Genomic DNA, 12,632 nt, shown 5'->3' with positions numbered 1-12,632 from the left:
AGGAGTACTTCACTGCTTCCTTTACCAGTATTTGTAATCATCTAAAGCACAAAATGAATTGTGTTAGGGTCTCTCGCTCTCTTTTTTTTTTTCTGTCAAAGTGATTCTCAAAAGGGCAATGTCATTTCCAGTTATTTATCAAAACAAATGAGGATATATCATTCATTTTTTACTACAGGGCTTATATAAAATTACTGAGTGAAGGACAAAAAAATCCAAAAACTATGTTTTATACTAAGCTGTCCTACCATAATAGCATAAACATCACTAGTATTAATGAGATACCAATATCATTCCCAATACTTAAGTACTATTCACATCTACATTTCAGAGGAGTTTGTGAACTTTCTGAATCATAAAACAAATTCAATTTTATAAAACACCAAGTAAAACTGATGTTTATCTAGAGCAATGACTCAACACTCACTGTATACTTCGGTGCTTAAAAAAATACTGATTCCTAAGATTCTGGTTCAGCTGGTCTGGGCTATGATCCAGGCAACAATATATATTTTATCATCTTCCCAGATGAATCTAACACAGTCTGGTTTGACAACCACTAATCTGGTTGGTATACACACACTAAAACTAGGTAAAGAAAAAAAAAGTAAAAAATGCAAATATCTGCAGCACAAATGGGTCTAAACATTTACATCTAAAACTTCAAATATACAACCAGGAATTAAAATCTTACCGATAGCTTTCCCCAACTGTTACTATCTCCACTTCACTGTCAGTTGAGGTAACATTAATTTCTTCATTGGCAGTGATCTGGGGAGTGGAGGAAGCTTCTATCACCACAACATCTTCATCAATATTTCCTGGAAACAAAAAGAAAAAACATTTAAAGGGCATATGGGATAAACAACAAGGTCCTACTATACAGCACAAGGAACTATATTCAGTATCCTATGATAAACCACAATGGAAGAGAATACAAAAAATAAAAAAAAGGATGTGTATATATATATATATATATATATATGTATAACTAAATCACTTTGTATATATATGTTTAACTGAATACAAAAAAAGAATGTATATATATAACTGAATCACTTTGCAGAAATTAACACAACGTTGTAAATCAACTATACTTCAATTAAAAAAATAAAGAGCATATGCCTGTCAGCTAACTTAAAGACAAAATTTTTATTTTGACTTTGAAGACTGAAATTCATTATAAGAGTAAAATTCATCTGTCAAATCAAAGTTTTTAAAACCAGAGCTCACTATGCAAAGTGAAAACAGTACTTACTCTCTTAATTTGCACATTTGTTTCCTCTTATGATTTTTGTTTGTTCTTTACAAACTTTTAGTAGTTTCCATAAGAATTTGTATAATCTTATATAAAGATATTAATACTGTAATATCTAAAAGTACTGATTTAAGATCTTATGTAAGATATTCACATTCTATAAGATATCAACCCTTTGATATCTAAAATGAAGACACCACACTCTCTGTAAGTTTTCTTCAAGGTTTTTTAATTTATGTAATATGGTATTCTTTTAAGAAAAACACAGTAGCTTTTCAGTTTTGTGCTACAAAATCTGTAATTTTTTTGTACATGTTCTTTTCTAAAGTATTCCAAGTTCGGAAAGTGCTCACTCATCTAGAAGATGGTACATACTATATTTGGTGCAATGTGTTTCCTTAATATTTACTTCACCTAGAACTAATTTTTACTTATGGCATTAGATAAGATTATAAATAGAATCTGGCCCTGCTCAGTGAAATAACCCAGTCACAAAATAACACTGTATGATCTGACTTATGTGAGGCATCTAAAGTAGTCAAAGTCCTAGAGAAACTGGAATGGTGGTTACCAGAGCTGTGAGGCGGAAGGAAAAGGGAGTTGTTTAATGCGTATGGAGCTTCATATTGCAAGAAGAAAAAGTTCTGGAGATCTGTTTCACAACAACGTGAATATTCTTAAAACTACTGAACGGCATACTTTAAAATGGTCAAGATGGTTAAACAACAACAAAAAAGAAAAGTTATGCTCCATTTCTTCTCTTGCTATATTTTCCACAAATCTAGGGCTAAAATGTCTTTTTTTAAACATTCTTTTCTCTTCATTGCTATCACCTGTCAATGTAAAGATCAGACAACAGTTTACAAGTAATATCTTGTGAGAAGAATTTTCCCATAATAAGAATATTGAGAGCTTAAAATTTCACCCACTTTAAGTGTACATTTCACTGATTTTAGTGTGTTTATGGAGCACAGACATCATCTCAATCCAGTTTTAGAACATTTCCAACACCCTAAAAAGATCCCACATGCCCTATTTCAATCATTGTCCCTCTAACCCCATCCCTACATCCCTACAACAACTAACATGCTCTCTGTCATTATGGATTGATCTGTATTTTCAAGAGCTCAATATAAATGGAGTAATACATTACATATCCTTTCATATCTGGCTTATTTCACTGAGTGTACTTATTTTGCGATTCATTCATGTTGTGTGTATCAATAGTTCATTCTTTTTTACTGCTGGGCAGTATCCTATCATATGAATACATCACAGTTTGTTCATCCATTCTTCTGTTGATGGACATCTGAATTTTTCTCACTTTTGGCTATTACAAATAAATACACGTACTTCAGGCATACATGTACTTTCATTTTTCTTCGGTAAATACTTAGGAATGTAATTTCTAAATACTATGGTAAATTTATGTTTACCATTTTAATGAAGTGCCAAATTGTTTTCCTAAGTGACTGTTCAGTTTTACATTCCCACCAGGAAAATGGGGCTCCATTTTCTCTACATCTTCGCCACTAACTGTTACCATCTCTTTTTTATTATAGCTGTTCTACTGCATGTATAGTAGTATATATAGTAGTATATATTCTTTTCATTTTCTTAATGGTGTGTTATGAAACATAAAAGTCTTTCATTTTGATGAAGCCCAAATCAGCTATTTCTTTAATGGATCATGTTTTTGGTGAGCTTTTAAAGAAATCTCTGCATAACCAAAGGTGACTAAGAATTTGTATGTTTCTTCTAGAAGTTATATAATTTAGCTCTTACATTTAAGTCTGTGATCCATTTTGTTAATTTCTGTGTCTGACATGATATAAAAGGTCTAAATTCACCTTTTTAGCATGTAGATCCATAACTGTCCCAACACTATTTGTTGAAAAGACTGGAATAATTCTATTTTGATACTTAGTAGATTCAGGTTTTTCTAATTATTCTTCAGGATTATAAAATCAAGGGGAGAGAAAAATTCTTGAGATTTGGACTGGATTGGCATTAAGCATCACTAACAAAGCCCTGATATCTCTATAATATACATACTTTCATCCAAGAACATATCTGTCCAGTATCATATTTATAAACCTGTAGAAAAAGTGAAGGTTTGGTTTGATTATAATTGTAACTCTCTATAAAGCTACATAATTTTCTTCAAAGAAGCTAAATATACTCCTATTGAGATTATTCTTACACTCTTTATTCTCTTTGCTGCTCTTGTAAACATGCTCCCTTTCTTCATTACATTTTCTACTAGTACGGTGGCATTCCATTGATACCATATATTCATTTTTATCCAACTCTTACAGAACTCTTGCTTAGCACAATGACAACAAATGGCTCAACTTTCTTCTCGCTGTGGAATTTACGCAGTCTACATTCCTTCACCCGAGGCACCATTCCTAGACAACCTGGAATTTCATCTCTAATATACCTCTACATCATCAAATATCTGCACTACTTCAAAAGCTGGCCACTATCTGGAGGAGGTTACAAGCCCATGACAAAGATCTATAACATGCTCTCTGATACTCCAAAGAGGATAACAAGGAAGGCACTGGTAAATCACAGAGGCAATAAAAGATGATCTGATTGGAGAAATAGTTATTTTAAAAATATTCCAGGGCTTCCCTGGTGGCGCAGTGGTTGAGGGTCCGCCTGCCGGTGCAGGAGACACGGGTTCGTGCCCTGATCCGGGAGGATCCCACGTGCCGCGGAGCGGTTGGGCCCGTAAGCCATGGCTGCTGAGCCTGCGCGTCCGGAGCCTGTGCTCCGCAACGGGAGAGGTCACAACAGTGAAAGGCCCGCGTACCGCAAAAAAAAAAAAAAAAATTCCGTAATATTTCTATTTTGGAATACTTACAAATTGCTCTATCCATTAAATAGAAAAAAATTAAGATTTAAAAATTATGTGCAAATTTTTTAAAGTAGTTTCTAAGTTCTAAAGATTACACACATACACGTGTTCAGGTCAAACGTATTTTTAACAGCATAAATATAGGCAGAGAAAAACAAAATAGCAGCACTCAGTGGCTATTTAAAATAATATTATCGATTCAATTTCCAAATTACATTTCTAATTCTTCGTAATCACATACATGATGCAGCTTAAGGTAAGCGTACACAGGCAATCATATATTTAAAACTAAAAGCATTATATATAAAAATAAAAGACCGTGGTTTTTTTTTAAAAAAAAACCTCTCTTATTTTAACCCACCAACTGGACATTACCACTTCACATGGAGAAAAGCTACATCTATATATCAGCTTTATTAGTGATTTTTCTCCATATATGTATACATGAAATTTCTTTACAAGCCTGTTAAAAAAAAATCACCTAACATTATTAAACACCTTTTACACAGTTATGCAAAGTCAAATATAAATGTAACATTTTGAAGTTCCAATGATAAATGATACAAAGCTAGCTTTGCTAATGCATTAAAATTCAATTTATATAATTTTTTATGAACACAGAGATTGTATAACTAAAAGTTATATAAATAACTCATTTAGGCACTGTTACTCTTATTGCTTAAACATTTTTCTAAAAAGAATCTTTATAAGCATAACTTGAACATAATACATAAAAATTATGTAACTAAATAATAATCACAATTAGGCAAGATTTGGGCATCTTTAGAATGACTATTATTTAAAGCACAATTTAAAGGAAATATTCCTAAAATTATGAAGTTAACCTTAATACAGCTTTTAAAAAATCAAGACAATAGGTCACTTCTTATTGGGCCAATTTCATTTTCATGTCATTTGCATGCAGAAATATTAAAGGATGAGAGACTTGAGTGCAGCTAAGAGTGATGGGACTGCAGGTGATTTAGCTATTTCTTTTAAGATTACTTATTTTGCTTGTACTTATTTTGCTTGTACTTTTTAACATATTTTTGACTGGAGATGTAGTTTCGGCAAAAATCCCCCTGTCAATAATGTATTAATACATCATGAGAAAAATAAAATGTAATAAGCTGGGTAGTGTAACAATGGTAACAAAAACAATGGTTTCTCTGACAGAGGTCTTCAAGAACCCCCCAAAATCACTGATTATTCTGGTCCCCCTGTGCCTTACGTCTGGTATGATGCCAATAACAAGAATAGCTTGCAATATGTGAGCACATACTTTGTCCCATGTATAATATTCTGCATGTCTAGCTCCATGAAGAAACTGAAACTTAGAAAGTTTAAACGACTTGTCAAGCAAACATGAGCAACACTTGGAATTAACACCTAATTTCAATTCTAAACTCAGGCTCTTTACATGAAGTATATCACCATGCCGTAACTACTCAACAAGTTGGTGCTAATTACTATCAAATCTTCCTGTTACGCTACTGCTCCTGTCTTTTGCAGTCACAAAAGTTACTGAAGTTTTAACAGCTTTGACTCTTCTTTGGGACTCTTCTGTTGGGTATCTATCCAACAGAAACGAAAACATATACATACACAAAGAATCTGTACGCAAAGGTTCATAACAGCATTATTCACAATGGTCAAATACTAAAAACAATTAAATGTCCATCACCTGACTAATGGTAAACAAATCCATACAATGGAATACTATAAAGGAACTAAATAATAAAATAAGTAGAACAGAATAGAATTAAATTAAAATGAAATGAAATGAAATGAAACTAAGTACTGATATCTGCTACGACATGGATGAACCTCAAAAACACTATGCTAAGTAAAGAAGCCAGACACAAAAGACCACATATTGTATGATTTCATTTATATGAAATGTCCAGAAAAAGCGAGTCTATACAGACAGCAACAGATTAGAGGCTGTATGCGGAAGTGAGGGCAGGACAGGGATTAACTATAAACAAACAGGGATCCAGGATCTTTGGGGATTAATGGAAATGTTCTGAAACTGTACTGCAGTAATGGCTGCACAGCTCTGAATTTACTAAAAATCACTGAATTGTAAACTTAAAATGGATGAATTTTATGGTAGGTAAATTATACTTCAATGAAGCTGTTAAAAAAAAAAAACCCAAAAAAAACCACCTGTAAAACATTCCCTGCAAGATACAAAACTAGGGGGCTTCCCTGGTGGCACAGTGGTTGAGAATCCGCCTGCCAATGCAGAGGACACGGGTTCAATCCCTGGTCCGGGAAGATCCCACATGCCGTGGAGCAACTAAGCCCGTGCACCACAACTACTGAGCCCACGTGCCACAACTACTGAAGCCTGTGCGCCTAGAGCCCATGCTCCACAAGAGAAGCCACTGCAATGAGAAGCCCACACACTGCAACGAAGAGTGGCCCCCGTTCGCTGCAACTAGAGAAAGCCAGTGCACAGCAATGAAGACCCAACACAGCCAAAAATAAATAAATAAATAAAATAAATTTATTTTTAAAAAAAAGATACAAAACTAGATTTCAGTAAATGAAAAGACATTCCATACGCTCGAAGAGGAATACCCCAAATCCCAAAGATGTCAGATCACCCTAATTTAGCCTACAAATACAATCCCAATAAAAATATCATCATGTGTCTCCCCACTACCACCATCCTCAGATAAAAAGTTGATTATAAGTTCACTTGGAAGAATAAACAGGCAAGAATAACCAGGAAAACATGAAAGAGTCTATAATTAAAACAGTGTGCTTCTAGTGAGTGGACAGGCAGACCAACTAATGGAACAGTATGAAAGCTCCATAAATAGATCCAAATACTTATGGAAATTTAACATATGACAAGGGTGGCAACTCAAGTCAATAGGAAAGTTTTTAATGATTTGTTTGGGATAACTGGATAGCCACATGAGACAAAAAGGATCCATTCTTCACACTGTACATGAGGACAAACATCAAATAGATCTGTGCTTTATATGTTTAAAAAAAAAAAGGTAAACAATACAAGGGCTAGCGGGGAAATGGGTTAGTTTCCTTTTAAACTTGGAGTGGGAAAAACTTTCCTAATTATGATTCAAAAACCCAGAAACAGTAAAGGTCAATAAATGTGACTAATTCAAAAAAATTTTGGCAAGGTAAAGAAGTATTGCAGAGTCAAAAAACTAATGACCAATTTGAGGAAAATGTGTTATATAGGATGTATACCTCTAATATATAAAAAAAACTTCTAAAAATGAATGCAAGAATGAAGACCAACATTCTGACAGAAAAACAGGCAAATGAAATGAATAGATTGATCACAAGAAATGCAAATGACCTTTAAATACATGAAAAGACACACAAACATTAGTCATAAAAAATACAAATTAAAAATGTACTGACATACTATTTCTTGCCTCTCAGATGGGCCAAAAATTAAAATCTGACAACTAATTCTGCTGGAAAGGCTTTGGGAAAATAGGCACTTTCACACACTGCTGATGGACCCAAAATGGTTACGATCCTCTCAGAGAAATCTGGCCATATTTTTAAAATAACATACTCTTTTATCTTTGACTCAACAATTCCCTCCTAGAATTCTATCCCAAAGACACAATGGCAAAAACTATTAAATGACATATACAAAAAGCTATTCACTGCAATGCTATTCATAATAGTAAAAGTCTGCAAACTGTTCATCGATAGGGGACTAGTTGAACAAATTAGGGTATAACTATACAATGGAGTACTGTGGACCTGTGGAAAAAATAAAAGAGGAGTGAAAAAGAATGAATAGAGGGATGAAAGCCTATATATCCTTTATATCTCATCATATATAAACTTTTATTCCTCTATTATATCTCTATACTCTAACGACTGTATACATCGTTAAGTGAAAGAAAGAGATATATTTTGAGTAAGATAAGGGGAGGATGTATGTATGTGTGTGCGTATGTGTATATGTATATATATACATACACACACACATATATTTGATAATTTTTTAAATAAATATATTTTATTTATTTTACTTTTGTCTGTGTTGGGTCTTTGTTGCTACACGCGGGCTCTCTCTAGTTGCGGCGAGCGGGCGCTACTCTTCGTTATGTTGCATGTGCTTCTCATTGCGGTGGCTTCACTTGTTGCGGAGCTCGGCTCTCGGTGCGCGGGCTTCAGTAGTTGTGGCACACAGGCTCAGTAGTTGTGGCACGCAGGCTCAGTAGTTGTGGCGCACGGGCTAAGTTGCTCCGCAGCATGTGGGATCTTCCCAGACCAGGGCTTGAACCCATGTCCCCTGCACTGGCAGGCGGATTCTTAACCACTGTGCCACCAGGGAAGCCCTAATATTTTTGAGGAGAAAAAAAATGGAACAACAAACTAAAACAGAAACTAGTGAAAAATGATTATCTATTAGGGAGAAAAAGATAGGAAGAGAGGGCAGAGGTAGAAAACTAGACCTCAATGAATATATCTTGTTTAAAAGTTTTTACTTTGGAACCAGGTAAATATTTCACATAATTAAAAAGCAAAACTAAACAATTTTTACAAATCTCTTAAAAAACAAAACAAAATCCTTTGCAACAACCACAAATGATCCTAAATGCATATTAAATTGGTGGCATAACCACACAGAAAACCAGCCAAGGGAAAAAAAGGAACCACACAGAAAAATCTTTTATTATATTCAATAGAATTACTGTTAATAATAATTGTAGAGATTTTCATTTACATTCCTTTATGAGTGTTCACTTATGTCTACGTATTTATAGTTTGTATAGAATAAAAAAGTGATTAATAGTGTTAAGAATCCAGATTTTCAATGTGATAGTAAAGAGATCCAAAAATAAAACACAAGCTTACATAAAAACCCTAATCTTAAATTTTCAATGGAAATAGTCATATGAATTAATGATTTATCTTTCTAAAATCTTTACATTCCGAACTCTGTCCATTAAGAAAGACAAAAAGCAATGATAACCCAGTAGAACAATGAGCACTTTCGTTCCCAGTGGATAGCTTCTAACTATCACTTCTCAATAAAAGGAAATCAGGAGTGCTTGGAATGACTGGTTCCAGGTTTGGAACAGGAAATGTAAAGGATGAATCTGGACTATCTTGTTACATCAGAGAGTAATGAAGTTATCAAAGACTACTGGAGTGGCATCAAAAGGACACAAACCAGGGACTTCCCTTGTGACGCAGTGGTTAAGAACCCGCCTGCCAATGCAGGGGACACGGGTTCGAGCCCTGTTCTGGGAAGATCCCACATGCTGTGAAGCAACTGAGCCCGTGTGCCACAACTACTGAGCCTGCGTTCTAGAGCCTGCGAGCCACAGCTACTGAGCCCACGTGCTGCAACTACTGAAGCCCGCACACCTAGAGTCCATGCTCCGTAACAAGAGAAGCCACCACAATGAGAAGTCCACGCACAGCAACGAAGAGTAGCCCCCGCTCGCCGCAACTAGAGAAAGCCCGCATGCAGCAACGAAGACCCAACACAGCCAAAAATAAATAAAATTTTAAAAAAACAAACACACAAAAAGGACACAAACCAACTTGAAGATGCTCCCACTGGCCAAAGATGAAAGTATCTGAACATCAAAAAGAATAAAAAGACTGCAACACATCAACTATGCTAAAATTCATGAGTTCAAAATGATAATTGAAAATGAAAAACCTCTCTGAATATTGCTAAAGTTTATTCTGAAAAGTGGTAAATGAAGGTAAAGACTCAAGCATTCATCTTACATTTACTGTATCACCTTCATTTCAGAGTAAACAATTAGCTGATGCAGGGAGAATTCTTCCTTATGAAATAAGCTCCGTTAATAAATGTAACAGAATGATAGAAAGACAGCATTTTGCAACCCCTAATGAAATAATGGATCTAGGCAAGATCATCAAAGCTGCTGAAAGTATTACATGAAATGTTGATGGGGAACTTTATACTGGTAGGATCAGGATGACACCATCTGAAACCTCTAATCAATTTTAACATGCGATGCAACAGAAAGTACACAGCACCACCAAGGAAGAGTTGCTAAATCTAAGCAAGCTTTTAGATCCACCAGTTTGCAGGCAACATGTAGTATATAAAACAAGTTAAATGGTATGATGTCAGAAATTGTTCTGAATTCTCCACTAAAAAAAAAAAGTGAGAGATGGGCTTCCCTGGTGGCACAGCGGTTGAGGGTCCGCCTGACGATGCAGGGGACACGGGTTCGTGCCCCGCTCCGGGAAGATCCCACATGCCGCGGAGCGGCTGGGCCCGTAAGCCATGGCCGCTGAGCCTGCGCGTCCGGAGCCTGTGCTCCGCAACAGGAGAGGCCACAGCAGTGAAAGGCCCGTGTACGGCAAAAACGAAACAAAACAAAACAAAACAAAACAAAAACTGTCTAATGACTTAAAAAGTGGTTCTAGCAATTACCAAGTCACCAAAGTCTAAGGTGCCTGTGTGAATAAAACTGTTATCAGAAAATCTGGGTACCAATAAGCAATATTTCTAAATTGACATTTATTCAACATTTTATATATGCAAATAAATTAGTAACTTACTTTTAAGACATCTGACTTTTATTTTTGTGTGTGTGGTTTTTTAAAATATTTTTTAAATGTTTTATTATTAAAAACTAGTTTATAGGAAGGGTGGGAGGGAGACGCAAGAGGGAGGATATATGGGGATATATGTATATGTATAGCTGATTAACTTTGTTATAAAGCAGAAACTAACACACCCTTGTAAAGCAACTATACTCCAATAAAGATGTTTAAAAAAAAAAAAAACTAGTTTAAAACACTGATCTAGGAACCAGAAAACATCAGGAGTACTTGGCTTCAACTTTTGGATTTGTGTTTCGGAGACAAACAAGGATAATGTCTGAAAATAATGTAATTCTTCCAAGAGAGACAGTTTAAAAACCCACGTGCTACAATTAGTACTAAACAAGATTTTAAAATGAATTACAGAGTTCGCATTTATCTTGACTACTTGAGGATATATGAACTCCTTTCTTCCTAGATAAAAACAAAGATTCTGGCCTACATTTACTCTATTCTCATGCTTCCTACAAATACCAGGTCCTTAGAACTTCTGCTTTACATCACCAACCATCCTGCCTCATTAATTTCAAGCAGAAATTGGACTCTGCTGCTCCTACTCCCAAAACTAGAGTCTTCACATTCTAATTACCTGAGAAAAATGTGAAATGTGACATTAAGCAAGACAATGCCTATTCTCACCTCCCTCTTTCTCAAGAAACCTCAGGGAATGGTTGCTGTAACCGCCTTTCAGCTGCAGGTGATCTCAATTAACTCTTTTTAAAACAAATACTTGGGTAGGTTATAAAAAATGAACTAACCATAGCTAAGACTAAAATTAAGAACAAAGTTGCTGATTTCAGGGTTCTGGCAAGAATAGAAAAATAAACGTGGAAGAGGAAAGGGTGCCTTGGAAAAGGAAGGGACCCATATAGAAGGAGAGAAGAGGGAGAAATGGCATATCTGCACAGGAGACTAGTAAGTAGGCTTTGTCCTCAACAGGCAGGACATCAGGCAAAGACTAGGAAAGCGCTGTGTCAGTAATTGGAAACCATTATCTTAGCCGTTTAAAAAGCTCTCCCAACCCCACTTTCCTTACACTTTCACAAGAAATTAATCTTTTACCTCAGTTCAGACTTCACTCAATGCTCACTTCATCAAATTACCTTAAATTACAACAAACTGTAAAAATGGTTTATATGGAACATACACTTCAGAGACTGTACATGAACTTATTCTAGTTAAATATAACATTTATACACTTCAGAGACTGTACATGAACTTATTCTAAATATAACATTTACTGTGGTGAGGGGCGCACTCAAGCTAATCATCTATCGATTCATTTTTAACTGATTAATCATAGGCTCTACTGAGCACCCTCAGGACTAAAAGTTTGTGTTCCAGTATTAGAATAAAAGCTACCTCTCAAATGCTTGAAATTATTTTTCCGTTATAAAGAACATGACAAAGGAAGAGTAAACAGTAAGAATAGAGTACTTAAAAAAAAAATAAGCGTCTTTTTTTAGTGACTAGAATTGTTCTTACTGTAGTTGAATGTGAAAGAAATCTATCACATAGCTATCTGAAAAGGCACTCATAAAAGCTAAACGTAATAAGGAAGCACTATGGGAAAAAAAACTGTACCATAAATCAACAACTCACACAATATAATCTGATTATGTATAAAATAAAAACTTTTTCCAAAAAAAACCCCAATAAAACCTCTTGCTTTATTTTTGCCAGAAAAATAGAAAATTTTTAAATTTTCTATTTAAAATTTTAGAAATTTTTAAAATTTGTATCTTAGAATTGGGGTCATGGTTTAATACTACAGTTGGTAATTTATCTAGATGGCTTAAAAATTAAAGTTAATAGAGCCTCATATTCCTTCTAAATACAATGAAATCACTAAAATGTAGAAGAAAATAAGCACAAACACAATGCAATGGCTTCCATGCTATTCTGAAA

The 12,632-nt window shown here is 34.8% G+C and overlaps 1 protein-coding gene across 15 annotated transcripts in view; it reads right to left on the bottom strand.

Annotated features, from left to right (window-relative positions):
* The window catches only part of RNF111 (ring finger protein 111), an 80,779-nt gene that overhangs the window by 33,583 nt on the left and 34,564 nt on the right, over positions 1-12,632 (bottom strand). For all 15 annotated transcript variants that reach the window (XM_027123155.1, XM_027123160.1, XM_027123158.1 and 12 more), the window contains one exon: positions 695-821. In XM_027123155.1, the coding sequence (XP_026978956.1) occupies positions 695-821 (127 nt within the window). The remainder of the gene's footprint in view (positions 1-694; positions 822-12,632) is intronic.

This window comes from Aethalodelphis obliquidens, unplaced genomic scaffold, assembly GCF_003676395.1.
Source record: "Aethalodelphis obliquidens isolate GAN/ISIS:26980383/991018 unplaced genomic scaffold, ASM367639v1 scaffold26, whole genome shotgun sequence".
Taxonomy (NCBI): domain Eukaryota; kingdom Metazoa; phylum Chordata; class Mammalia; order Artiodactyla; family Delphinidae; genus Aethalodelphis; species Aethalodelphis obliquidens.
Note: the sequence above shows the minus strand (reverse complement) of the source record. Positions and strands in the feature narration are given on the sequence as shown.